This window comes from Carettochelys insculpta, chromosome 11 (assembly GCF_033958435.1).
Source record: "Carettochelys insculpta isolate YL-2023 chromosome 11, ASM3395843v1, whole genome shotgun sequence".
Lineage (NCBI taxonomy): Eukaryota > Metazoa > Chordata > Testudines > Carettochelyidae > Carettochelys > Carettochelys insculpta.
Genome location: NC_134147.1, coordinates 26,193,830 through 26,220,346, shown reverse-complemented (window position 1 = coordinate 26,220,346; position 26,517 = coordinate 26,193,830). Strand labels below are relative to the sequence as shown.

The 26,517-nt window shown below is 64.6% G+C and overlaps 1 protein-coding gene across 1 annotated transcript in view; it reads right to left on the bottom strand.

Annotated features, from left to right (window-relative positions):
- Positions 1-26,517, bottom strand: part of COL7A1 (collagen type VII alpha 1 chain) — a 110,507-nt gene that overhangs the window by 49,274 nt on the left and 34,716 nt on the right. Inside the window, exons 16-56 of the mRNA XM_075005943.1 lie at positions 26,114-26,263; positions 25,238-25,363; positions 24,417-24,560; positions 24,196-24,321; positions 23,453-23,599; positions 22,877-23,005; positions 22,653-22,799; positions 22,241-22,360; positions 21,642-21,788; positions 21,163-21,299; positions 20,828-20,954; positions 19,666-19,809; positions 18,530-18,702; positions 18,262-18,291; positions 17,780-17,806; positions 17,564-17,608; positions 17,018-17,107; positions 16,114-16,185; positions 15,719-15,754; positions 15,585-15,638; positions 14,893-14,961; positions 13,949-14,148; positions 12,569-12,595; positions 11,956-12,018; positions 11,580-11,639; positions 10,924-10,942; positions 10,192-10,236; positions 9,343-9,378; positions 8,805-8,849; positions 7,167-7,202; positions 6,692-6,724; positions 5,682-5,753; positions 4,990-5,049; positions 4,243-4,278; positions 3,763-3,843; positions 3,046-3,081; positions 2,054-2,098; positions 1,425-1,496; positions 1,298-1,342; positions 487-513; positions 363-407 (exon numbers count right to left, since the gene is read on the bottom strand). Coding sequence (XP_074862044.1) covers positions 363-407; positions 487-513; positions 1,298-1,342; positions 1,425-1,496; positions 2,054-2,098; positions 3,046-3,081; positions 3,763-3,843; positions 4,243-4,278; positions 4,990-5,049; positions 5,682-5,753; positions 6,692-6,724; positions 7,167-7,202; positions 8,805-8,849; positions 9,343-9,378; positions 10,192-10,236; positions 10,924-10,942; positions 11,580-11,639; positions 11,956-12,018; positions 12,569-12,595; positions 13,949-14,148; positions 14,893-14,961; positions 15,585-15,638; positions 15,719-15,754; positions 16,114-16,185; positions 17,018-17,107; positions 17,564-17,608; positions 17,780-17,806; positions 18,262-18,291; positions 18,530-18,702; positions 19,666-19,809; positions 20,828-20,954; positions 21,163-21,299; positions 21,642-21,788; positions 22,241-22,360; positions 22,653-22,799; positions 22,877-23,005; positions 23,453-23,599; positions 24,196-24,321; positions 24,417-24,560; positions 25,238-25,363; positions 26,114-26,263 — 3,323 coding nt within the window. The remainder of the gene's footprint in view (positions 1-362; positions 408-486; positions 514-1,297; positions 1,343-1,424; positions 1,497-2,053; positions 2,099-3,045; positions 3,082-3,762; positions 3,844-4,242; positions 4,279-4,989; positions 5,050-5,681; positions 5,754-6,691; positions 6,725-7,166; positions 7,203-8,804; positions 8,850-9,342; positions 9,379-10,191; positions 10,237-10,923; positions 10,943-11,579; positions 11,640-11,955; positions 12,019-12,568; positions 12,596-13,948; positions 14,149-14,892; positions 14,962-15,584; positions 15,639-15,718; positions 15,755-16,113; positions 16,186-17,017; positions 17,108-17,563; positions 17,609-17,779; positions 17,807-18,261; positions 18,292-18,529; positions 18,703-19,665; positions 19,810-20,827; positions 20,955-21,162; positions 21,300-21,641; positions 21,789-22,240; positions 22,361-22,652; positions 22,800-22,876; positions 23,006-23,452; positions 23,600-24,195; positions 24,322-24,416; positions 24,561-25,237; positions 25,364-26,113; positions 26,264-26,517) is intronic.

Below are 26,517 nucleotides of genomic sequence, written 5' to 3'. Positions count from 1 at the left end.
TGAAATGGAAACGGCCCATCAGAGCAGACGCAACACGGGGCCACAGATGTTCCATGTTTTCAGGCCAGTGGACCTGCCGTGCAGCTCCCTTTCGACGGGACTGTCCCGTAGGCACATGCCAGGAGCCAGGCCCCAGGGAGCGGTGCCCCTGCCAGGCAGGGAGGAAGCAGTTCCACGCCGGGATGATTCTACTGTGCAAGCCTGGTCCATGTGGCAGAGCCCCAAACAGTATCAGAGGAGGCGGAGTGCGGGGCTACCGCCCGACCTGAGGCTTGGGTCCCTCAGCTGGGCTGTCCCACTCCTGCAGAGAGAGGGCAGCTTCACAGCTCCCATCCCACCACAGCTGAGCGCAGCAGGGTTACCTTCTCGCCTCTCTCGCCTATTCCTCCTCCTGCTCCCGAATCAACCTGTGGGGCAGAGAGAAGGGTCAGGCCCGAGGCACAAACCCAGCACAGCCAGGGCAGGGCAAAGAAACACTGAGCTTACAGTTCGTCCTGGGGGTCCGGCCGGCCCCTGTGGAGAAGGAGAGAGAGCAGCGTTAACGGAAGCCTACAGGACATCTGCACAGACAGAACCCATGACATGGCAGCACACTCTGGAGGAGCTGGGGCACCAAGCCCCCTAAACAAGCCCTGCCAGTCTCCAGACCTCCTCAGACATACTGCAGAACAAGAGCTTTGGGGGCCCCGCCCAGCAGAGAGCGCAAGCTCCCCTGCAGGGCTCCCCTAGCCAGGGCCAGCTGCTCAGGGAAGGCCTGGTGCGAACTCCCCACAGCTGCTGCTTTGCCCTGAGCTGACCCATCTCTGGTTCTGCTGAAACGTTGGCTTAGCTGCCAGCCATGACGGCCTGGGCTGGCTCCAGAGGCCCCCAAGGAAAGGTCAGACCCAGCTACCATCGCCTGAGCTTGGGAGACTTGTGCAGGGTCAGGGCAAGCACGAGAGAGGACAGGCCCAAGCAGCAGGAGCGCCGCGTGGGCCAGGGCAGATCAGCACCCGTACCGGTAAGCCTGTGTCCGTGTGGGGGGAGTGTGTCACAGGCACCAGAGAGCGTGCTCAGAGCGTACAATAGACACCCTGGGCCTGCAGCGGTGCCTCTTGGAGGATGACTGCGTCCCTATATGCCTGGATTTCTACTGCAGGTGGATTCTGGGGCTGCCCTGTGCCCTGATTGAAGCCCCCTGGGTATGACCTCAGGGGTTCCAGCCTCACCTTACTGCCATGCTAAGGGGAAGCGTCTGTGGTGGGGGTGCATGAAACGCCTCACTCGAAGCGGGGTGGAAGAGGGCGCGATTACTCACCGGTTCCCCACGGTCGCCCTTGGCCCCTGGCACTCCTGGGCTGCCCTGCCAGGAGAGAAGGGACACAGTGAGGGGAGGCGAGGGCCAGGCTGCTGGGGAAGGAGTGGGCTGCAAGCCAGGCACTTACGTTTCTGCCATCTTCGCCTGGGTCTCCCTGGTCACCCTTCTCCCCAGGGAGGCCACGGGTTCCTGGTTGGCCCTAGTGGAGAGACAGCAGGCCCATAGCACCACAGTAACCCCCAGGCTGGTGTGAGAGGCTGGCGGAGCCAGACCAAAGGGACAGGGCCGTGGAGAAGCTGGAGCACACAGGTCTCAGGGGTTACAGAGCAGGGGCCAAGCAGAGGCCCCTCCTAGAAGCCCACCAAACACGCAGTGATGGTTTGCTGCTGCCCCTACAGAACCAGGCTCCCCAGGAGCAGAGGGTACCCAGCTGCCAGGAGGTGGGCAAGGGATGGACGCCTTTCCAAACCCCACTGAAATGCCATTCCCCAGGCTCCACCTCAGTGGGCCTGCCTGCTGCTCGCTCTCCCCAGGCAGCTCACTGGGCTCAGTGGGGCCCGTTCTGCAGCTCCCCACTCACGTGTGCTCAGGGGAGCACGACAGCGAGAGCTCCCCCAGGGGGCAAGACTTTGTCCGACTCCATGTCCCCACTCTGGCTCAACAACCCCAGCTGTCTGTGCATCTCACATGCAGCCCCTCCACCCCCTCCCATCCCATGGGAAAAGCCCCTTCCCTCCCCTCCCCTCCCCGACTTACCCGGGGGCCCCTCTCTCCAGATTTGCCAGGCTGACCCGGCTCTCCCTGAGGGGAAAGAGAGGGAAGTGAGAGAACGGCAGGAGAAGCCAAGCGCAGCCATGTAAGGACAAGGCTCTTTTCTTCAACCGTACTGTAAGACTGGCAGCCAGGTGGGGAGGTCTTTGGCCTTCATCCACATCCAGATTAAAAGAGCAGCAGCCATTAGCTGCGAAGCTGGAAGTCACAGCCTCACATTCCGTCTAAATTACGTTAAAATGGTGTAATCTAGCAGGCTGTTAAGAAGCAGACCCTGTCCTACTGGCACCGGCGAAACGCACAGAGGTTAGGCTGTTAAAAAAAAGTTTCACAGCATTCTGTCTGACAAGAAGTTACTTATCAATAGCTGCTGCTGTGAAACCCTCCTTTCTTTATTGTTCTGTCATTACAGTCCCCACATCCCTACTGTCTGTATGAGCACTCTCTGGATCTCGAGTTGCTTCTGGCCGCTGTGTAATTTTGGGAGGTTACGGCAGTGTCAGTTACGGCACTGGGCTGTAAGCGGTTAGAGAATTCTGCTACAATATACTCAGGACTAGTTAGTAACATTTCCGTAAAATAACTGGCTCAAGTACGGCTCACCAGGACTGGATGAACTGGGGTCCCAAAGGAAGTTTTTAGGGAAACAACTCCAGGACACAGCTCCAAGATCAGAGCAACCAAACTTCAACCCTGTGCCACCGGAGTCCAGGAGAGGGACCTCCCCGGCCACTGTCTGCTTAGCCTTTGCCTTCTGGGTTTGGTGATTTTTAATAAGCGGAGGTGAAGTTGGTGTTACAACATGAGGTTCTTTCACTGGTAAAAGACCCTGCAAACCTGCAGAGCGAGGTTACACCGGAGCCCTAGGAATGGGTAAGGGTGGGTGCCCGAGAGTGTGTGAAGTGAGAGAGAGTTTTGTGCAGGTAACAGCCAAGTGAAGGCAGGGACCTGCCACAAAGTGACAGACGACCACTTACCGGGGGCCCCTCGTTCCCTTTCTCACCATGTTCACCCTGCAGCACACACGAGCCGGGCCCACAGGGAGAAAAGAGCGACCAGTTATCCTCCTTGGCCAACAATGTACAGCGCCACCCACGCAGCACCCTAAACACCTCGTATCCACAAGCCCCGTCTCCCAGCACACAGATCCAGTCCACCCCACTCCCACCACCCCCAGAACAGACCTCCCCGAACACACCTCCCCTCGATACAGACCTCCTGCATACCACCCCTCGACACAGCCCCCTGTACACACCTCCCCTCGACACAGCCCCCCCAAACACACCTCCCCTCAACACAGCCCTCTGAACACACCTCCACTCGATACAGCCCCCCACAGACCTCCCCTCGATACACCCCATGAACACGCCTCCACTCGATACAGCCCCCCACAGACCTCCCCTCGATACACCCCATGAACACGCCTCCACTCAATACAGCCCCCCCGAATGCACCTCCCCTCAGCAAAGCCCCCTGAAGTACCTCTTGGAACCCCCTGATAAAAACAGCCTGTTGATGTTGTCATGACAACCTGGCAGAGGGTCTCCATGGAAACCCCTGGATTTTGTAAAATCCCTGGGGCAAGAAACAGGCAGCAGGAAATGTCTGAGGCAACACCCAGAACTCTGGGCCCCAGAGCCCCGTCCGCCTGCTCCTGAGCACCTGCCACACGCCCCAGAGCACTGTCACATTACCTCCTTCCCTCGCAGGCCCATCTGCCCTGGAGCTCCTGGTCTCCCCGTCTCTCCCTTCTCCCCAGGCTCCCCAGGGTCTCCCTAGGCAAGAGGAAAACAGCCAGGCAGGGAGAAGCTGAGCAGGTGTCCAGCTGGCTCGTTACACCCCAGTCCCAGCCCTGAGAGCCCCACCCCAGCACCCACGTGAACAGCTCAGTACAAGGAGGGGCACCCCGCACTTACCCCACAGCAGCCAGCCAGTCGCCCCGCCCCACCCATATAAACAGTGAGTGCCCAGCAGGGCCTTCCCTGCCCCACACATAACACAGCCCAGCACCCCCGCCCAGAGAGCAGGCAGGCCTCCCCCACAGAGCCTCCATGCAAGTGGAGCAAGAAGAAGGGAACCCCTCCCACAGGGCCAGTCCTGAGGAGAGGGGCCCAGTGCACCCATCACAACCCCCAGGCAGAGGAGCCCCTCCCCCAACCCCACAGAGCCATTACCTTCGGGCCATTCTTGCCAGCGAGGCCAGCAGTCCCCTGGGGGTGCGGGAAGAGAGAGGCGGTTACAGCTCAGCTGGCTCCCTGTGGGGTCTGTGCCACCCCCCACGGGACGTGGCCTCGTTTTGTGGGGGAGGCTGCGGGACGGGGCCTTGGGGGTGGGGGGGGGAGGCTGGGGACGGGGTCTCAGGGGTCGGGGGAAAGGCTGCAGGACAGGGTCTCGGGGGTTGGGGGGGGAGGCTGGGGACGGGGTCTCGAGGGGAAAGGCTGCGGGACGGGGTCTCGGGGGGAGGCTGGCGCCATGGTACAGCACTCGCAGGGCCTTTGGGACTGCTCCTGGGCCTTCTCATGGTCAGCAGCAATAGGAACAGCCCCAGGGCCCCTCAGGGAGCCCCAGACAAGGCCGTTTCTTGCACACGGGCAGTGGAGTACAAATCCCAAGTCCCCCCCATCCTGCATAGGGCTGAGCCAGGCCCCCACGCGGATGGGCTCACGCCAGCTGCTTTCACGTCTCCCAGCAGCTCTCTGGCCCTTCACCCACCACTGCGAGGGAGAGAGGGGTACGGCCCTGGGGTGACAGGTGCCAGCCCACCAATCCTGGCCGAAAGGGCAGAGACTGAGCCACTCCCTCCCCAGAGCGCGATGAGTCCCAGGGACGGAGCCGAGTGGGAGCCCAGCCCCGTGGCCCTGTCGGAGATGCTGGGCATGGCCAGCTGGGGGTGCAGCCGCAACGCAGGCAAAGAGACTCACCCTGTCGCCCTGTTCTCCTTTGGGGCCAGGTGGGCCAGGGACACTGAATCCGGGGGGGCCCTGTGACAGAAAGCAAAGCAGCTCAGAGCGAGGCGGACAGGACAAGGCCTTTCCAGGCTGCTCACCCAGCCACACTGCGGTGCTCCCAGCCTGCCCCACAGCCATGTTACACCAGCCCCGGAAGGAAGGTGGCCCCTGAACTGCCCTTGGGGAGGGACGGATTCCATCTCCCAGAGCAGTGAGCTACACAGGTGTGCCGGGGAGAGCCCCAAGCACAGGCCCAGAGTTCAGACTCCCGAAGAGCCCCCAGGCCACGGCGCACTGAGCCACTTCCTCAGAGCAGCGGTTGGGCTGGAGGCTGTCAAGGATCTCGCAGCTCTGGGGGCAGAGACCTGCTCTGGTACTCGGCTACAAGAGCTGCTCCTCCTTGTCCCAGAGCGGTCAACCCTCCCCAGCACCCAGAGCTACGCTGTCTCCGCCCCAGCCGCACCCTGGCCCCTCCTGAGCAGGCTGCCAGCTGTGTGGGAAGCTGAGCCCCAAGCTGCTGCCAGTGAGCTGACCCTGAGCCCAGGCCCCAGAGGGGACAGGAGATGCTTTCATGCCCTGGGCCCCTGCTGTGCTGCCAGCCTCTGCCAGAGCTCCTGGAGCCTGGGCGCTGCCATGACGCCTCTGACAGCCTGAACCATACTCACGCGGTCTCCTTTGTCTCCTGCATCTCCCCGGGGGCCTGGGGCCCCCTCTGCTCCTGCAAGGCCTCTGTCACCCTAGAGTGGAGGAAACACCATCAGCCAAGTGGAGCTGATCCCCTCTGGACCGCAACACAGGCATCCCCCCGGGGGAGAGACAGACCTGCCCCCCTGCTTGCCAGGGCACAGGCGCCAGGCTGAGCTGAGGACAGGATGACGCTGAAAGGAGCCAGCTGGACACACCCCTGTGACCTGGAGCCCAGGGCGGAGGGGGTGGTAGGAATATGCCCGGGGTGCTGACAGAGCCACAGCAGAGCTGGTGAAGTTCCCACGCTGCTCCCAGCAAACCTAAAGCCCCCCTGACCCCAAGCAAGGGGGCTCCAGCCTGTTTGGGCCAGCTGCCTGTGTCTGCAGAGAGACGGCCCCACGGGGTGAGCTCCCCTGCCCATCAACCGGAGCAGCAACTCAGAAGCTCCATCCCATCCCGCGAGCGCCAGCTCCAGCTCTGTCACTGCTTCTGCTTTTAGCAGGCAGAAGGGGACAGCAGGCGTGAACCCCAAGCCCCTGAGGCCTGGCAGGTGCTGCAGGGAAGGCAAAGCCAGGCAGAGGGAAGAAGAGGCACTGAACGGAGTTGTGGAGTGGGGGAACGTAGGGCCTGACTCCTGCTATAAGGCAGTGATCAGATAACAGACCAAACCTAAGCTACCATGCAGAGGCCTCTCCCCTCCACCTCTGCGGCACCCCCTGGGTCTGGGGAGCACGTGCCTCCCTAACCTGAAACCCTGCCCCATGGAGCGTAACCAACGTGCAGCCTCCTCCCGCCCCTCCAAGAGCTCTCGCCAGCCTGCTCGCTTCCTGGGTCGCATCAGTCGCCATCACACTGCAGGCCCCAGCCCCGGGGCTGCATTCTGCCCTCACACACAGGGCCACTGGCGGAAGCGTGCGCATGTGCCAAGGGAGAGAGGCCCCTGGCATGCCAGCGCCCCGCACCCAGGCACAGGGCCGTTCTCAGTCACCTTCTCTCCTTTGATTCCGGCGATGCTGGAAGCCTGGAGGAGAAACGCAAGGAGAGAAACTGCTGAGACCCACGCACGGCTCCCCAAGGGCCAGGTCACCCCGAGAGAGCCCTGCCTTCCTTCATAGGCACTGCTACCTCCTGCCGCCACCGGGGGCAGCACTTCCGCTTGGCCCCCAGCGTCCACAGGCAGAGCTTTTCGCCCACCCCCCCGCAGAGGGCAGCACTCAGAAAACTGAAGGGGTACAGGAGATCCCTACCCAGAGCTGGGGGGTCCAGTAGGCAACACCCTACCCCCTGCAATGACCTATCTCTGCCCCAGTCTTCCCACAGCACCAAGGCTGGGGGTCACTGTCCCAGCAGAATACAGTGTCTTTCCCACTCCTGCGAAGTCCAGTCCCATCCTGGGGGCCAGGTAACATCCTCCTTGGGCCCGGAGAATGCAGCGACTGCCTGGCAGAGAGGAGGCCACTTACCGGCTTTCCAGGTTCCCCAGGAGCACCTCGATCCCCCTATGGGAGAGAACAACAAAGGCCAAGGGTCAGCCCCTGCACCCAGGGGACAGAGCCTTCCCCACAGGGGCTGCAGCCCACCCCACCCTGGGGATCACGAGGATGCCACCAAGGAGCCCCATGAGCTGAGGATCTCTCGGAAGTAGGTGTCTCTCAAAGGAAATCAAACTCCTTTCAGCTCATCCCCACGGTGAGCACACCAGCCCCTGCTCCTGTCTGAGCGCTGCCAGCCACGGGCCCCACCGGCCAGCAAGGGAGCCAGCTGCCACTCCTGGGGCATTACCATGAAGGGGGCGATTCCCAAGGGCACGGCACCAGACTGGAGGGTGCATTATTGATCTCTGTCGCCCCAGGTCACAAAGACTTTAAACACACAGATCCCCCTCCCCAGCAGCGCTGGGCACCCAGCGGCTAGTGCCAGAGTCGCAGACAGTGACACCAGCCAGCAGAGTGCTGTCACCCAGAGGAGTGGCAGAGCATCAGTGGTGCCGTTCTTTGTGCCCAGCTAGTGCAGACAGCACGTCACAGGGGGAAGACCCCTGTCTTCCGCCCTACCAGCCTCCCCAGTTGGCAGGGTGACAGGCTGGCATTGGTGCCATAAGCCCAGCACGTCACGCAACCTCCCTCTGCAGAGCAATCCCAGAACAGCTCCTCCTAGAAAGAGCCGCCGGGGAACATAGGGATTTTGCTAAGACCCAACAGCTCTGCCCACCCCCTCACCATCAGCAGGGATTCCCAGGACTTCTCTCCCTGAGGCCACAGCTCTGCCCTGGCTCCCTGGACTCCTCCTCCACCCTGCCCTTGCTGCCCCCAAGCCTCCACCAAACACCAGGGATGAATGTGGAGGGACAGCCGGGACGGGAAGCTGATCCCTGGTCTGTTGCATTAAGGACACTCCCAGTGTTTTCTGCCCTTCGGGCCAGACCTGGGAGAGGGCCATGGACAAAGGCAGCCAAGGGGTGGGCAGGCCCAGAGAAGATGCAGAGGGGAAGAACTCTGCGAGGTAGGGGCATTGCTGGGGGACGGGGAACATATCAGTGCAGCTCGGGGGCGGGCACTGTCAGCTCTCCTGCCGGGATGCCCCCCAAATGCTCAGCTCCGGGGCAGGACGCAGGCTGGGCCAAAGGGTCCCTACCTTCTCCCCTCGCGGGCCGGACGGTCCTGGCAAGCCCTGCTCCAGAGATTGGAGAGACAAGAGAAGCCTGTGAGAGAGCAGGTGGTGCCCTCCTCTGTCCAAGCAGGGGGTGCCCACCACCCCCCAGATTCGTGCCCCAGGCCACAGGCTGCCCCAGGACCATGCATGGGAAGTCCAGCCCAAGTCGCGCTCTTTGCTTAGGAGTGGGAGGGAGGACCCTTGCCCGCTGCACTCCCCCACTGACTCGGTGAGCTAAACCGAGCCAAGGCAGGGCAGCTACAGGAGGATCCAACAGTCGTTTCCACCCCTGTGTCCTCTCCAGGCATCCCCTGGGCCTGTCAGGCGCCGCAGAGGGGTAGAGGAGAAAAACGCCGCTCTGGGGCAGCCGGGGGCACTGACGCAGACAGCTCAGCACAGGAGCACTCCTGCCAGGCTCTCCCGCAGCGGGGCTGGCACTGCCCACTCACCTCTCTGCCGGCTGGGCCCATGCGGCCGGGGGCTCCCAGCTCCCCCTGCAACAGGAGAAAGCGCAGGGCTGAGCGCACACTTGGGATCACCACACACCTGCACAGCCCAGCAGGAGCCCCCGCCCCCACCATAGTCCCCTTGCTCAGCCTCCCCACCTCTCCTTGCGCTCTGCCCCAGCCCTGGCCATTCCCAGGCTGGACTCACACGCACTGCTTGGTCTAAGCCTCCAGCCAGCCCTCCCGCTCCCCGGAGCTGCGGCGCCTGGGTGGGTTTGGAGGAAGGGGACCTACCAGTTGTACAGAAGCTCCTGGCGCTGTGAGGGAAGCCTGGCAAGCAAGGATGCTGACCTGCTGCATGGGCGCCAAAGAAAAGCCACCCCCTGCCCCCAGCCAGCTGCCGTCCCACAAGGCTGAACAGAATGAGACAGGGTCATGAGTGGGGCTGACCCAGCTGCCCTGGCCAGGGCTGTCCTGCCTCCTGCCCAGACCCCAGTGATCGCAGGCTCTGGGCCTTGAGCCGAGCTCCGAGCAAACCTACCTTCGGCCCTTCCGGCCCAGGAGAGCCACGCTCGCCCTGCAGAGGAAATGGGAAGAAGACAGAGCATTTCAGCAGGGCTCCTGCTTGCCCGGGCCCCTCAGATAGCGCTGCCCCTCTCAAAACACACTAGGGCAGAGCACCCACCTCCTAGACAGTCCCCTGCAGGTGTCTGTACTACTGGCCCAGAGCGCTGAGAGCAGTCCCGCCCCTCCAGGCCAGACTGCATCTTTAGCACACCTGCAGACTGTGCGCCAGTCCCACCAGAGCAGCAACTGGCAGGCAGTGATGGTCACAGGGAAATCCCAGCCTGGGACAAGCTGCTCTCCCCTGTTCGGGGCTCCAGTTTTCCCTGTCTCTTCTGGGGCAGAGCTTTGGCTTGGAGCAGTGGGAACGGGCAGGGGCGGGAAAGACCCGGGTGCAGAGTGCCGACCAACGTTCCCTGCGAGCTGAGCGCTGGGGCAGCTGCCCAGGAGAGATTCAGGCACTGCCACAGCTGCCCACGGCCAGCAGCTTGCTCCTATTGGCGGTGCACATCAGCGCACGCCTCAGTGGGCACAGCGACATGTATTCCGCACGTGGATGTTAAAGATATGGGGGAACCCTGCTGCAGACCCGGGCCCTGTTCCAAGGGAGCCCCCTGGGGAGGCGGGAGCAGCCGCCAACTGCTCTCAGCTCAGGAGCCTTGCGCGTGGGGCCTGTCCCAACAGCGACAGGTCACCTGCTTGGTGCCGGGCTCTCCTCCGACTCAGACGGAATGTGGGGACTTGGCTGCCCTGCCTGAGGGCAAAGATGGGCCCTGGCCTATGCTCGGGCCGCACAGTACAACCCTGGGCCCCCGCCGGCTCTCACCTTCTCCCCGGTGGCGCCGAGCTCTCCCGGCTGCCCACGCTCACCCTGGCACAGAAGAGAAACGCACATCAGTGCTGGTGGGCAGGGGGACCACACCAGGGGTGGGACCCAGCTGTGGGGTGGGGGCAGCAGAGGCTTTGGCTCATTTCAGCCCAGTATTCCCAGGAGGCAGGCCCAGGGGGCGAGCAGCTGGCAGAGGCCTCCTGGGGAGCCCCCCCAGGCAGAGTGGATTGGAGCAGCTCCCCACTGGTGCCTTTGCTCCCTGGCACAGGAGCACAGAACCAGCTCGTGGCCTCAGCAGTGCATTGCCTCTTGCGGACTTCCCTCATGTGAGGCTGCAATGAGCCATCGACGACTGTCCTGCAGCCATTGCAGGCAGAGGGTTTCCAGCCAGGAGCCCATGCACCAAAGAGCAGGGCATGGGAGTGATGCCCCATCACACCCAGCTCCCCGAGAGAGCCCAGAGGTCCTGGGGCCAGCTTGGGCTGCTTGCATTATAACAATTCACACTCAGCGCCTGCTTCAGGGGCCTCCAGGCATGTTATCCCCACAGCCTCAGGACACAGACGCCTCCCCGCTTCACAGATCAGGAAGCAGAAGGCAGGAGAAGGAGATGGCCAAGGTCACGGAGCACATGACTGGCAGAACTGGGGGGCCTCATCCACCAAGCCCGACTCTGCCTTCACCGCCAGCAGGGAGCTCTCCCATGACCCACCTTGCTTCCTTGTTCACCTGGAGGTCCTCTGGGGCCCTAGGAAAGGAAAGCAAGAAAGTTACATCTCTGCGCCATCAAGCCCCTGGCAAAACCTGCTGAGATGTGCTGCCCTGGAAGCCTGGACAGCTCTCGGTGCTTGACCAGAGCAAGGCCTGAGCAGGGCTGTCTGGGGGGGCAGATCAGTGGCTGCAGAGGCTGGAATCCGGGACCCATCAACCAGCCAGTCCCTGGCTCAGCCTCGGAGCTCCTCGGGACTCCTGTGCACACAGGACTATTTCCAGCCCTGCTGTCTGAGCCAGGGCTTGAGCAGCCCCCAGCCCTGCGCCGGCTCTGTGCACTCCCAGCTGGAAGATGCCTGGCTGAGTGGGTTTTTAGGGCTGCCTCAGGAGCAGCCAGCTGAGTACCTGAGCTCCTCCTCCGGGGGCAGGACCTTGCATCCAGCCGGGGAGAGGCAGGGCTGGCTCTAAGGGAGACAGCCAGCAGAGGAGAGGCTGGCCCAGTGGGTCTCATGCAGGCTCTGACCCAGAGGCTCTGGGCTTTGGCCCACAGGTCTAACAGGCCTTTCCCAGCTCTGAGCACAGAGCCCTAGAGCAGTGCACTGTTCCCCACTCACAGGGCGAGCTGTTTGAGGCTCCCCGGGCCTGCAGGGCTCACCTCCTCTTAGGGGACTCACCCGATCTCCTGGGTCCCCTGGGCGACCCGGTGGCCCTGGAAAACCTTCTTCCCCTTCACCCTGAGGACAAAGAGCAAAGGAAGTGCCCAGCACAGGCAAAGGCAGCGTATCTCCGGGGAGCTCGTGGGGATCGGAGTCAGCGAGAAGGGCTCTCTGCGACCACACTGCTCACGGGCCCCTGTTCCGCCAGCCTAGCCGGGGGGATCCAGGGAAACTAAGCAAGTACAGGCCGCAGCAAAACCTCCGACCATGTGTGCATTGCTCTGGCTCAGGGCCTCCAGAGCAGAGGGGAGACCAGAGCCTGACCCCACAGTGGGTTGAGGGGTGGGGAAAGCAGCAGACCCCTCCTGCCTCCCACCTCAGCCCCTCCTCTTACCTTGTCTCCTTTCTGGCCTGGGGGCCCAGCTGGTCCCCGGGGCCCAGGGTCGCCGGGCAAGCCCTGGAGAACAAGAAAGAGAAAGAGCTGAGATCAACCTGAGCAGCACGGAGACCAGCCCTGACTGAAGCAGAAGCAGGGGCAGGTATCGTGCCCGCCCGGGCAGGGCCGGCACGCGAAGCCAGCTGCAGCGCCGGGGCTACGCTTCTCCCGCCCGGCAAGGGCCATTTCCCTGTCTGCGGCACTTGTTCTGCCCCTTCCCGACTCATGCCTCCCTCCTCACCCCGTCCCCCACCATGCTCCCCAGCCACCACGCGCCCCCGCCCGGGCATGGCAGCGGGGTACTCACCGGGGCGCCAGGCTCTCCTCGGGGAGGTACCCCATTGATCAGCCCCGGGGGGCCCTAGAGAGGCAGACACAGGGAGCTCTGATACCACATCACACGCCTCCTACCCCTCTCGCCCAGCTGTGCCCCCTGTGGCTCCACCCGCCTCGGGGAGTGCTCCTCGTCGCAGCTCCCTGGCTGCAGCGCCGCTGTCCTGGCACCACGGCACAGGACTGACTCACTGGCCTGTCGGCTCCACCGCCCCAGCCCCGGAGCCAGGTCACTTACCCGCTCCCCTCGCTCGCCTTTCGCCCCCTGCAAGAGGAAACATGCAGAGTTCAAGGGAGGCCTCCCAGTGCCCCTTGGGCAGCCCTGGGCACACAATGTTCAGGATACTAGGGGCACTCACAGCCCAGGGCTCCAGGCAGGGAAACCACATGCACAGACCCGATGCCCGCCCGCCCGCCCGCCCACCAGCAGCCAGCTCCAGGCGTCTGGCTTTTGTGTGCTCACCTGGCTGGGGGTGTGCGTGGCCGAGAGGCCACAGCAACACCGTGTGCAGATGGGAGAGGGGGAGAATGAGGCACAACCTGCTGGAGACAGTGGAACTGGGGGGCTGCTCAATTCCACTGTGGGGCCTGATACTCTGCCGCTGGGGAGGGTGTGCAATGGAGCTGCCGGGGGGAGGGAACACCGGGAGCCACATTGGGTGGGGAAAGGGCGGCCAGGCAGGGCCCCACCCTTTACAGGCTGGAGAAGGGCTGTCTTCCCTCCAGGACTGGGCCCATCAGCACTGGGGTGGCCAACCCACGGCTTGCGCCGCAGAGGCTCTGTGCTCGGCGAGATGCACCAGACTGCTCACCGCCACCCTGAGCGCACAGCCCAACGCCTGCAGCGAAGCATCTGGCTGCAGCAGCGGCAGCTCCAGTGAGACTCAGGCAGGGGGGTGGGGAGGGGATGAGAGGGGAGGGGAGGACGGAGGGTGCCTGCCTCTAGGGGATGGGTTGGAGCAGGGGGCCGGGGGCGCCTGGCCCTGGGGGATGGGTTGGAGCAGGGGGCCGGGGGCGCCTGGCCCTGGGGGATGGGTTGGAGCAGGGGGCCGGGGGCGCCTGGCCCTGGGGGATGGCCGGGGGATTGAGTCAGAGTAGAAGGGAATGCCCGGCTCTGGGGAAACGGGAGGGCATCGAGCCACACATTATGTATCTGCCACAGCTACTTTGGCTCGGCGTCTCTAAGTGCCTGGCTGCCACTGCACTAGCAGCTACTTCAGAGCAGCAGCCAGGAAGGGGAGCGAAGTGCCAGGCAGGTGGCTATGCTGGGCACCAAGGGCTGTGCTGCTCCCTCAGCCTGCCATGTGCCCCTGACACCAAGGGGACAGCCTCCCCCAGCCTGCCCCAGGCACTGCCGGAGGTTCCTGTGCAGACCAGACTCCTCCGTGCGCAGTCCTAACCTGAGACCTCGGTCCCCACAAGCCAGGGGAGTGGCCCAGAGGCAGGCATGGTTGCTGCGTGCAGGAGGAGGGCCTGGCAGGCACTGCAGGGTTGCATGGGGGCTGCTGTGCAGGAGGCTGTTTGGCTGCATGCACGGGGAGCGGGCAGGGTGTGCCTCTTATCTAGCTGCCCAAGCAGAGCCGCCAAACAGCCCCTCCCATCCAAGAGGGGAACGTACCTTGACAAACTCTCCGGCTGGTCCTGGTGGCCCTGGAGGTCCGATGGGCCCAAGAGGTCCCGGGTCCCCGACAGCTCCTCTAAGCCCAGGGTTCCCGGGCAGCCCAGGACTTCCCTAGGGAGTCGGAAAGGCTCCCTTGGTACTCTGTGCAGGGGAGCCAGGGCACCAAGGGCCGGGAGCTCTGGATTCCAGGGTGAGCCCTGCAGCAAGACTGTCAAACCCAAGTGGGCGCAGTCGGCGCTCAGACAGGGGGTCCATTGGGTGCCCACACAGCCCAGCGTGCTGCATGCAGACTCCGCTGCAGCATGAATGCGGGGCCCCCCAACCTCTGTGTAACGAGATCCCGGCAGACGGCCGGCTCACACCATGTGAGTGCAGCGCCTGAGCTGGAGGGCACCTGCAAGGAGTCCAAGAACCTCCGTGCAAGGCCTGGAGGGTGACGGAGCCAGGCAGGGCTGTGAGAGGGCTGGATTCCTGCTCATCTAGCACCGGGCAGCCTGTGAGCCCCTCAGACCTGCACAGCCCTAGGTGGAGGCAGAGCGGCCCTGGAAGCAGAGGGGTAGTTTGATTTTTAGACTCCTAAATCCAGGAAGACTCGGGGTGGCTTGGGGGCCAACTCTGTGCCTGCCCAAGGCCTGCACTTTGGCACAGCCACACCCCCAGCCCTCCCAAACTACGCACGTGCTGAGGAGGCCTGAGAGGGCTGAGCCAGCTGGGTAAGAACTCAGCCTGGATCCCCTCAGCGCAAGAGGGCCCCAATCCTTGTGCAATCAGAGAGTAACTCAGCTGCTCTCAGAGCCACTGAAGGGCTCCCAGAGGCTCACACCACGTGGGATGGGGACAGGCAAAGCCCCCCCCCCCTCGCAGTCCTGTTGTGGGAGCTGGGGCGCTTGCTCCTGTACCCCATAGGATGCCACAATCCAAACCCGCTTTCCACTACATACCGGACTCCCAGGCTCCCCTTTCCGTCCAGGCAGCCGTCCTCCTCCATTCACAATCGCTCCTGGCTCGCCCTGCACACAAGAGCAAGCCAAAACTCAGGGCATCAGCCCAGGCCCATACACGCGTGCCTCGGTTTCTCCAGGAGAGGACATGGCATGGTCCCAGCACAGTGACGAAAGAAGAGGGGAAGGCAGCCCAGAGTTATCAGAGTTGGACTCTAGCCAGGACGTGGGGGCAAACGAGCCAGGGAATGGCTAATGCTCACTACTGGCCAAGGACTCAGTTTTCAGACTTCTCTAGCAGCACAGCACCTGGCACCAGAAGGGGCACAGAGGTCACTGCAGAGCGACGCCTACTGAGGTGCTCACAGCACTCCAAAGCCCACGGAGACGCCAGGCCCTGGGCCGGCCCTGGCTCTGCTCCGGTGGGGGGGGTGGGGGCTGTGAGCCTGGGGTGAAGTGCATGTGATTTACAGGGAGGTGTTGAAGATGCCAGAACCGGCTCGTGGCAGCACGGGCAGGGCTGCAGGACCCAGAGCTCAGCAGGATCCCATTCACACGAGGTGGGAGGGATTGTGAGCCCCACACGCTTTCCATACAGCCCCCAGCTTGCCACCTCGGGACAGCCCAGCTTCGTGGGGAATCCAAACCAGCAGCACACTGGGCTGCCCCAGACAGGGAGCCCTTCCACCTACCGGCTCGCCTTTCTCTCCCCGCAGCCCAGGAGGCCCCACTGGGCCCTGCTCCCCCTGGAAGGCAAAGGCTGCAGTGAGCAGGGGCACACCAGAGCAGGGAGCAAGTCTGAAGGGGAAGCCGGAGCATTACGTACCGGGGCCCCTCGGAGGCCGGGAAGGCCTCGTCCGCCCTGGAAAAAAAACAAAACAAAGTCACACCTGGCACAGCAAGAGGCAGCCCTCAGCCAAGGGAACAGAGCTCTGCAGCCCAGAGCCAGCAGGCACGCGCCCTGCAGCCGTGCACGCACAGCAGGGTCACAGCGAGCGTCCGCCCCCACAGTGGGCCAAGGCCTGCAAGGGGATCCACGTGGGGCACAACAGGGGTAACGGGGGGCCCATTTCATCAGGCCTTCTGCAGCCCCCTCAACTGGGATGTGTCAGGCACTCGCTCCCTGTTGCAAAGCATCATGGGAAAGGGCGAGTGGGCGCGAATCACCCGGGGTAAAGCCTCAGTAGGGCCCAAGAGGAAGAACGAGGAGGAATTTCTTACCGGCTGGCCAGGGGAGCCAGGGTTGCCAGGGCGACCAGGGCTTCCTGGGATCCCATCCACTCCGGGGAATCCCTGGGAATGGAGAGGGGAATAAACCAGCAGGCCCCAGCTCTGCCGTGCTCCGGGTCCCCACCGCTCCCAGCCAGGCTCTACCCCAGATGGAAAATCCACCGATGGTCAAAGCCACCCAGAGTGCTGGCCGTGCCGGGGGCGCCGGGGAGGGCACCGGGACACAGCTCTGCCAGCTGGGGCCTGGGAGCTTGGCTAGTGGGCCCCCTCTGCCAGGCTCTGCCCCAAGCTCTCCTGGCAGAGCCCCACCCGGGCTTGCTTCTAGCCCCCCAGGAGATTCCCTGGGGCCGGGATCCCTCCTCGGTCCCAGTGCCAGAGCAACCCCAGAGCAAAGGGAGCTGTGACTGTTACAATCCCAGCTGTGCCGACGAGCCTGGCGCCCAGAGCCTTTTGCCCAGGGCTGTCGGTGCCACCAACATCCCTCTCACGCCTTACGCAGCACTGTCCCTGCCCCCAGAGCCTCCAAGAGCTGTACTACCCCTGACTCAGCACTGTCCGTCCCCCCGCACCGCCAACGGCCCTAGTGCGCTTGCCCAGGGTGGTCTCTGAGCTGCTACGCAGCACGCCCAAAGCACCAGGTGCTCGGTGCTGCGTGTTACTGGCACCCCGCACCGCCAGTGGCTCTAGAGTCTTGTGCCCCTAGTGCCCAGCACGGCCAAGAGACACACAGGCACGCCTGCCACAAGCTGCAACCAAGGGGCTCCGCAGCGGACATGGGACCCTCAGGGCGCCGGTGCCGAAGGAGATCCCAGTGGAACCAAGTGGATGTTCTGTCCCTACAGAGCAGTGCCCGGGCCCCTCCCCGCCGCGTGGGGCACAAAGGGCACTCACTCACCCGGTCCCCCTTCTCGCCGGGCCGCTCGATCTCACCAGGGGCACCCCGTGGTCCCATTGGTCCAGGGGGGCCCGGGAGCCCGTTGAGCCCCTAGAAAGAACAGAGCAGAGGACAATGATCTGGGGCCCTCCTGGGGGGCGGCACTCACAGTGGTAAGGGCACAGTCGGGGTCAGGGGGTCCCTCTGTGCCCAGCCCCTTGCAGCCACTCCTTGTCCTGCTCTCTGAGCCTCCCTAGGGAAGGGGCAGGACAACTAGCTGCCCCCAGCAGCTCTCCCAGGGCAGGCCAGTGAGGGCCCGGAGGATCTCGGCACAGCAGGAGGCTCAGGGTGGGTCCCTTGATCCCCTCCTGCCTGCTCACTGGCGAGGCACCGGGGATTGGCAGTAAAGCCCCAGGCCCCTCACACCAGCCCCCACTGCTCAGAGCCCCTGGGGCTGCCAGCACCCTAAGCCCAGCCCGTTCCAGGCACTCAGCGCCTGAGTGCAGCAGGAGCTCAGCACCCCCAGCCCCAGGGCCCAGCCCCAGAGGAAGGAGAGGGGGGTGTTACCGGTTGCCCAGGGGGGCCAGGCTGCCCCACGCTTCCTTTCTGCCCCTGCACAGAGAGACAAAGACAGGAATTAACGGCTGTTCCTGCTCCCACCGCGCAGAGCTTCTAAGTCCATCAGCGCAGCCACTCAACCAGAGCGCCCGGGCAGCCCCTGGGTGCGGCGCAGACCCCTCCCCCCAGCCCCGCCCCGCCCCCAGCAAATCCCCCAGTACTCACAGGCTGGCCGGCCTCCCCCTTCTCACCCTGCAGCAAAACAGCAAAGAGGCCAGTTGGAGCAACGCCGCAAGGGGCAGCAGGAGCATCTCTGCCTCCCGCCCCGAGGCCCAGCCGTTGCCTGGGGCAGCACAGCCCGCCAAGGAAAAGCCCTCCCCCAAGCCGCCCCCTCCCCCACCTGCCGGTGCCCCCTGGCTGGAAGCAGCCCCCAGCCTCTGCACTTACAGCTGGGGTGGACTCCGCTCCCAAGGACACCACCATGTCTCCCACCCCCCATTTACCAGAGCCCGGAGTCCTGTTTGCTGTCCCCCCTCTGGCACGCTCCCAGTGCCCTCCCCAGCTCTGCCCCCCACCCAGCTCACCCCGCCCACACCCCCCCAGCTCCACGCCCCTGTCCTGTCTGCAGTGGCTCTCCCGCCGCCCCGCCTGGCGCTGGCCCCCTCGGGGGAGGGAGCTGCCATGGTGCTGGCTGGCGCGGGGCTCACCTTGGAGCACTGCACCGTGCAGGGGTCTGGCTGCGGGAAGAAAGGGCTGCATTAGCTGAGGCAGCTTGAGACCCCGCAGAGCCCCGGGAAGCAGCACCCCACACCGTGCAGGGGGACCTTGTACGCCTGGCTCATGGACGTGCTGCCTGTTCTGGGGAGTGGAGAGCTGCCCCAGGCTTCAGCCACCCGCAGCTCCCTCTGACCCTCCCCACATAGCTCCCACCTGGGGCAGCCCCCGCAACCTCCCGCAGCTGCTCTCTCCTCTTACCTGGTCCCAGACAGTCACCCGGCAGAGGGCGCTGGACAGCCCGTCCTCCAGCTTGGCCAGGCCAGCACTCGAGTCCTCAGCGTAGAACAGCACGCGGGGGTCTTCTCCGGTGACAACACGGCGCAGCTGCTCGCGATCCGCCCCGTCCATGCCCACCGCCAGCACCTGGATCCCTGCGCAGAGCGGACGGGAGCCTCAGGGCAGCCAGGCACGAGCCCCTTGGGCCCGGCGCCAGAGGGAGGGGGAGCCCCACAGCCCCTCCCTGACGGCCACTCCCCAGCCCTCCCCCCATGGCCCCTCCCTTCCCACCCCTGTCTGCTCCTGCCCTGCCAGTGTGCCCTTCCCCCGCCCCAGCTGTTACCGGATGGGATAAGGGGAACGCTTGGGGATCCCTTTACAAGCCCGAACTGAATTCCCCTTCCACACTACGAATGCAGCGCCTGTCCCGGGGCAGGCTGCCGCAGGCCTGTGTGGCGCCTAGCCCTGTGGGCCTGAGGCCTCACAGCAACAACGCATCCAGGACAGTGGCAAGTGCCAGACGCTGGCACTGAGCAGCCAGCGACCCCACGGGGCAGGGATTCCCCATCTCGCGCTAGGATGGGAGAGCAGCGCTCCCCCAGAGAGCACAAAGGGCCGGGAAGGGGTGAGGCGGGGGACCAGAGCTGGCTGCTGGAAGGCACCTGGGTTTCATCTGCAGGCTGCTGGAGAGGGGTGACAGAGGGAGATAGATTGAGCCAAGGGGTCACCACAGCTTGGCTGGGCTCTGGACCACCGGAACGGCTTTGAACTCCAGCCCCCACCTGCTGCGCTCCAGTCAGACAACTGCCCTGCGGCGGGTGTGCCCCTCAAAGGCTCACAAGCGGCCAGGGCCAGGCAGGTCTCCATGGGGTGGGTCTCAGCTGGACTCACCAAGCAGAGCTCGTGGGTGAAACAGAGGCAGGCCCAGCCGACAGAGGGGGAGGCAGAGGGGCTAGCCCTGGGGAAGAGACCCCTGGGGGTTTGGCACACTGAGGGGCTTGCGCCTAGACACCGTTCCAAAGCTGGGGCGCAGCCCAGGGCTGTGGGTCCGGGGCACCCGTCTCACCCCTCCACCAGGGTCACACGTCACATCCCAGCTCCTGGGATCTGGCTCTCACCTGCCGCCTTGGCCTCCCTGGCTGGCCCAAGGACATCGTCGCCGGAGGGGCTGTCTGCCAGCACCACCAGCACCCCCGGCACACCAGGCCGGTGCCCTGCCCCGGGGCTCAGCATGTAGCTCCTGGCAAAGCTGATGGCAGCTCCTGCAGAGAGACAGGGTATCGTGACCAAGCAGGTTTGGTGCCTCCTCCATCAACCCCACCCAAGGCCCCGCCACCTGCATCTGCTCCCCTATCCCCACTTTCCCTACGCAAGGTTAAGTCCAGAGCAGGACCCAGCCCACCCAGTTCCCCTGGCCTGGAGGTGCAGAGTTCTTACAGTGGGTGGGGGGGCACCAGGCCCTGCTCCCCAGCTGCAGGAGAGGGGACGCTCATTCAGAGAGGAGAACAGAAGCTTTCTTAGTCACCAGGGGGTGTCAGCACAGAACCAGGAGCTGCCAGGGCAACCCAGCCCGGGGAGAGGGGCCCAGAGGGGGTCAGAGCCAGGGCCTTGCGCCTGTGTCCCTCCTCTCCCGCCAGCCGAGACTGCCCCAATTCCAGCTGCCCAGTTACAATTCAAACCAGCCAGACGCCTCCTCCCGCCTTTGTCCTGTTTCCCAGGCCAAAGGTGTCACCTGGTTGCCGAGGTTACGAAGGGCCTGGCGTACTATTGAGTAGCATGAGAAGCCATCACACCAAAAACAACAGGAAGTCCTGTGGCACCTTATAGACTAACAGTCCATCGGTCTATTAGCCCGTAAGTCTGTGAGGTGCCGCAGGACTCCTTGTTGTGTTTGAAGATACAGACTAACACGGCCACCTCTCGGAGACTCATCACAACAAAACTCCCATCGCCAGCTACGCAATGGCACTGTGCCAAGGGAAACTGAGGCACATATGAGGCGCTACTGCGGGACGGTGGGAAACAACTGCAACCTAAGAAGGGGAACAAAATCCCCACACTCCCCACTGTGTTACAAGAGTCTAATCCGCCGCTGCCCAGGGCTCTGGAGGTACAGGGTCGCCTCCGTCCCTGGGCCTCCCCCACAGCATTCTGCCCGCACCCCTTGGCACCCGTCCCCGGAGTCATGACCTCTCGAAGAAGCACGACTTCCAAAGCCGGAGCTGGCCCCCCACAGCCAGTAGTGGGGGTGGCCCCGGCTGCTGGTATGGTGCCCCTTACCCAGAGCGTTGCCGCTGGGCTCCTGGTAACTCATGCTGCGGATCCGCTCCAGCACAGTGCTCAGGTCACTGGAGTGATTCAGCAGGAGCCATGGGAGGCTGCGGTAGCTGTAGATCACCAGGCCCACCTGGGGCAGAAGGGGAGAGGTCAGCCAGGCCCCCGACATCACAGCCGTGAGGCAGTCCCAGGATAGGGAGGGGCCAGCCCCAGGGGAGGGGAAGGGGAGGGACAGGCTGGCCTGAGGCAGCCTCCATCAGGTGGGGAAACACAGGGTAGGTGAGCAGGCACGTGTCCCCCCACTCAGCGGGGAGAACCAGAGCCCTGCCCTCGGGTACCTGCGTGGCATCGGGGCCCAGCCGGCCCAGCCTGGAGACGGTGCTGGAGAGCAGGGCACGGACGGCCTCGGCGCTGTAGGCGCTGTCTCGGGTGCCATGCACCAGGAAGATGATGTCACCGCGAGCGTCCCTGCAAACTGCGCAGGAGGAGGCGCTGAGGGAGGCCACGAGGGGCCTGGGGCAAGAAGCAAAGCCCAGCCCAGCCCCCTCCTGGCGGGGTGGGTCCTCTGTCAGCCCCACCCAGGACCTCTGCTCTGTGAGGCCTTCCCCTGTGTGCAGGCTCCCACCCACTGCCCCACAGCCAGAGCTGGGGAAGCCTCTGCAGCTGCCAAATAGACCCAGCATGAGCTGGCATCTGGCTAGCCAGAGCCCCAGTCCCAGTAGGGCCCCACAGGGCAAGGTCCCAGAGCCCCGACTCCAACGCTCCCCATCAAACCAGGGGCTGGACTGGCCTGGGAGCCAGCCACGCTGGCCCTCACCTGTGCGGGTGGTGAGGGACGCCGCCGCGCCCCTGCTGCTCCCGAACAGTGGCTGGATGGTGAAGAGGTATCTGTGCCCCAGCCGCAGCCCCGACACCCAGTGGGAAGTGGCCGACCCCGGCAGTGTCCTCTGCATCTCGCCTCCCTCTGACCCGAACAGGGACAAAGGGCCTCAGCAGAGGGTCCGAGAGAGCCAGCCCCAGCGTGAGCCCTGCTGCCCATCCCCTCTGCCCAGCGCCATCTCCCTCGGAAGGGGGACTGGAACTGGGGCGGGGGGTCAAGGATCCCACAGCAGCGGAGACAGAGCCCTGTTTCCAGAACCCCAGGCTGGGCTCAGCCCTGCGCTCCACCTCCTCCACCCTGCCCAGACCCCCTGGACAGTCTCCACTCCCCCCAGGGCTTCGCACAGCTTGAGCCGGGACTTTGGCAGAGCTGGCCCTGGGCAACAAGGGCCCCAGGGCAGGTGTAGTTGTGGCCCAGCATGGAAGGGGGATTCCTGCCTCTTTAGGCAGCCATGGGGCACAGCTCCACCCTGGCTCGAGGGGTCCCCGCCATTGCTTGCAGCCCGGAGGCGGCGGTGCTGGAGACCTGTTCGTTACCTTGGGGCAGCTGCCAGGTGAGGAGGTAGCCGCTGGCCCCAGGAGCCGGAGTCCAGGCCAGGCTCACTGCATCCTCCCGCGTCTCCGTCACCCGGAAGTCAGTGACTTGGCCGAGAGGCACTGGAAGGGCGGGAAAGGAGCAGGGGGTGTAGCGTGTGCCTCCACGAGGTGCCCACCGAGCCCCACCAGCAGCAGAGGAGGGCAGCACGGGACAAACCCAGCTAGCCGGGCAACAGCACCGCTCCACACTTCACCCCAGGGCGGGCCCTGGCTCCAGGCGCAGCTCAGCCAGGCGGCAGGACTGGGCTCCCCTCAAGAGAGGCTCAGACTCGAGTTCAAACCCCCTCCCATGCCCGGCCAGCCCGCAGCGGTGCTCAGAGGCTCCCTCAGGCCCTGGGCAGGCTCCACGTACCAGTGCTGGCAGTGATGCCCACAGCCTCGCTCTCCCGGCTGCCCACCAGGCTGGTGATCCGGATCTCGTAGCGCCCGCCCGCCTCCAGGCCCTCAATGTCGTAGGCGTTCACGCTGGGGGCGAGCAGCTGGCTCCTGTCCGGCCCGCCTGCCCCCGGGAGAGGTGGGGTTAGACGGGGAAGGGCGCGCCAGGAGCGCTGCAGGGCGGGAGGGGAAGGAACTCACCATCTGCCGGCCTCCAGCTCAGGCGGTACCCAGTGCTGCCCGGCACCGGGCTCCAGGTGAGGCGAATGCGCTGCTCCGAGGAGTCTCGCACCTGCAGGTTCCCCACGGGAAGGACGGGGGGCCCCTGCGCTGTGGGGTGGGGGCAGCGACATGGAGGAGTTGCCTCAGAGAGGGAGAGGCCGGGCTGCGGCTGCCAGGCCGGGTGCGCACAGCGGGTCCCCATTGGGATCTGGGTGTCCTGGCCCAAGGAGGGGAGCGCGGGGTTGGGTTCCTCAGCTTCCCCTCAGGGCTTGGAGCGGTCCTGGAGGGGCCGGAGCTCGGCCACGGACGGGGCCTCTCTAGACCATGCTTCCCGGGACAGGCTGGCTCCTCGTCCCCCGACACAGGCTTCCTCACCCCCAGATCCCAAAGGGCCTGCCCCCCAGCTCAGGCCACAGCCCGGAGAGCATGGAGCAGATGGGTGCTCCAGATCCCTGCTCACACCCTGCTGAGAGGATACTGCCCAGGCCCAGGACCCCCTGGCAATGGCACCTCCCCCAGGCCCAGACTGGGCCCAATGGGGATCCCGGCACCTACGCGTGGTGACGACGATGGAGACAGGGTCACCCTCGCGGCTGTCGATCAGTGCTGTGACCTGCACGGTGTAGCTGACCCCACCCTCCAGGCTGGGGATGTCAAAGGAGCTCGTGTCACCAGAAACCAACTTGCTGGACTCGGTGCCCCCTGCAAAGGAGCAGAGGGTTAATGTGGGCCCTGGAGGGGGCAGGGAGGCCAGCCCTGGTGCCTGGGGGTGAGGAGGGCACGGCCAGGCCAGAGGTGCTACAATAATTTCTCTAGCGAGGGCACCAAATGCCACTGCCCCGAACTGCAAACCCCATATAATGTGGAAACCCCGACAAGACTGGGGTGCTGCAGCACCCTCAGCACCACTTGTTCCAGCTCCTATGGGCAGAGAGGCCAGCCTCGCCCCAGAGCCAAGGGCAGGGCCAGCTGCCGGCAGGGAGGCCTCACCCCTAGCACCTGGATGTGGAGCAGGGCCAGGCCTTCCACCAGCTGGTGATGACAAGCGACCCCATCTCTTCGGAGAAGGGAGCGACTGATGTCGTGAGGCCCAGCTCCATGGAGCGTGTGGCTGAGAGAACAGCAGAGAGAGGAGGTGCCAGGGCTGGAGGCAAAGGCCCTCTGTCTTTCGAACACAGCAGGAGCGGGGTGATGGGAGGTGCAGGCCAACACAACCAGGGGGCCCCCAGAACTCCCGCCACAGCCAGGACAGAGGTTTGGGGCTGTGGGCACTGCAGGGATCTGGCTGGTAACGTTACCATCGTGCCGGCTCCACGCCACCCTGTAAGCTGTCGCCCCAGGCACGCCGACCCAGCTGACCCGGACGACGTTGCTCCTGGACGAGAGGACCCTGAGGCTGGAGACCATCCCCACCCGCTCGGGAGCTGTGACAGAGGGCAGACAGGACGCCTGGGTTATCAGCACCGCACAGAGCCACCAGGGACAGGGGGAGCTGCACCCGGGCTAGGCCAGGCCTCACCTGTTCTGGCAGGGACAGTGACAGGGCTGCCTTCCCTGTCGCCAATGAGAGCCGAGACCCCCACGACATAGACGGCCCCAGCCTGCAGCCCCTCAATGGTGAAGGAGGTCCTGTCGGTTGGCAGGACCCGGGAGAGCTCCCGACCTGGGGGCAAGAAGCAGGAGCTGCAGGCGTTGGAGTTCACGGGCTGGGCAAATGTGGGAAGCCAGGGCCCAGCTAAGCTCTGCGACCGGGACACCTCAGGCCAAGATGCTGGGGCAGCCAGGGAGGACCACAGCCAGCTTGTCCTGGCTGCACATCGTCCCATGGAGTGGACACTTCAGCAGCTGCCATCTGAGAGACCCACCAGCCTGGGGGCAGTGGGGACCAGGATTCCAGTCTGTGCAGCAGGACAGTGGCGACACGTACAGAGAATGATGGGTCAGCCAAGCACCAGCCATTGACTGTGGCACAGCTGGACCATGCCCCACCCTGCCTGCAGCAGACTCTGGGCTGCAAACCTCTGGCTGCAGGATCTGCTCTGTGGGGTGCAGCTTATTCCCAGCTGCGGCACCGCCAGCCTAGCTGGCCTGAGAACGGGATGGGACAGCTGCTCACCCCATTCCAAAGGCCCTGCAAGCTCTGGGCTGCCAATGAGCAAAGGGGACCCTGTCGCCGGCTCTAAGCAAGAAGCCCAGTCTAGACACCGCCCACCCTGCTCTAACCACTAGGCCATGCTGCAGGGGCAGATGGGTAACGAGGGCACACTCAGGGCAAGGAGCCAGTCTAGGAAGTCGCAGATCAACGGCCCAGCTGAGGCCGCATGCATTCAGTACACCTACCATCGCTTGCCCGCCACGTCAGCTTGTAGCCAGTCGCCCCAGGAAGCCCATTCCAGGTGACACTCAGCTGCTTGGGTCTGATCTCGGCCACCCGCAGGCTGGTGACGCTGCCCACAGACCCGGGTTCTGCAGGGCCAGAGCTAGTGTCAGCTCGGACCCAGTCAGCCCAGCCAGGGGGTGGGAACAGATGCTGGCACTCGCCAAGCGCTGCACACCCAGAGCCTTCCCTGGGAGAGCTGGGCTGTTCAGTCCATGTGCTGAGCCAGCCTGGTGGCCCCCGAGCAGGGTCCCACGCAGAAGTACCCAGCCAGGCAGCCGCAGCGGCAGGCCTGCTCTCCCGGCTGCCCACTGCTGCCAGACGAGACGGCGCTGGGGAGGCAGAGCCGGGGGACACCAGGCAGCACTGCAGAAAGAGGCTGGGGCACCACTTGCCCATGGCCTGGTCAGAACAGTCCCGGCAGGGCCAGGAGATCGAGCCCTCGCCCAGCCCGTGGGGCTCCTGGCACACCCCTGCTGCACGGCTGGAGGCCCCAGTGGAGGGGAAAGGGCAGGGTGGGGACCTGTTTTCCCAGCACCAGGGAGCGTCCTTGGAAAGCCCACAGGTAGGAGCTCGCAGGGAAGGTGGGGGGGTGTCTGTCAGCTGCAGGGAGTGTGAGTGTGGTGGGGCTCAGCATTCAGCAGTGAGCTCACCCACGCTGCAGGTCAGAGCCCAGCAGGGCGTGGGGGGCCTTGTGCTAGGAGTGTCAATCCCTTCGCCCCCAAAAGGGCTGGCAGGGTGCCGCAGACCCCCTTGCGTCGTGCACTGGGCACCTGCAGGGAGCGGGATCTCCCCTCCTTTGCCCGCCCCAGCCGCAAGGGCCCCCGGGCGTCACTCACCCGTCTGCGAGATGGTTCCGGGGGAGACCGCCTCCCTCCCGTCGTACAGCGTGTAGAGGGTGATGCGATAACTCGTGCCCGGCTGCAGGCCTGTGATCTGGTAGGTGTTGATGTTGGTAGGCAGGGACGCAGTCTGAGGGGGCTCTGCACCTGACAGCCAGAAGGGGAGTGGGGGGAGGCACTCGTGCTACTTCCCAGCCCTGAATCTCAGCACCTCCCCAACCCTCAGTCCTCCCAAGGATCCTGCAATGGCAGCTGGCCCCCCCCGAACCTCTTGGCCAGTGCGTAAGCCAGACCTGGAGCCCAGATGAGCCTGTGGAGATCAGGCATGGGCTCCGTCCCCCTGCAGGGCACCACAGCCTGCCCTGGGGCTCTGGCCAGCTTACCGAGGGCTCTTTGCCACT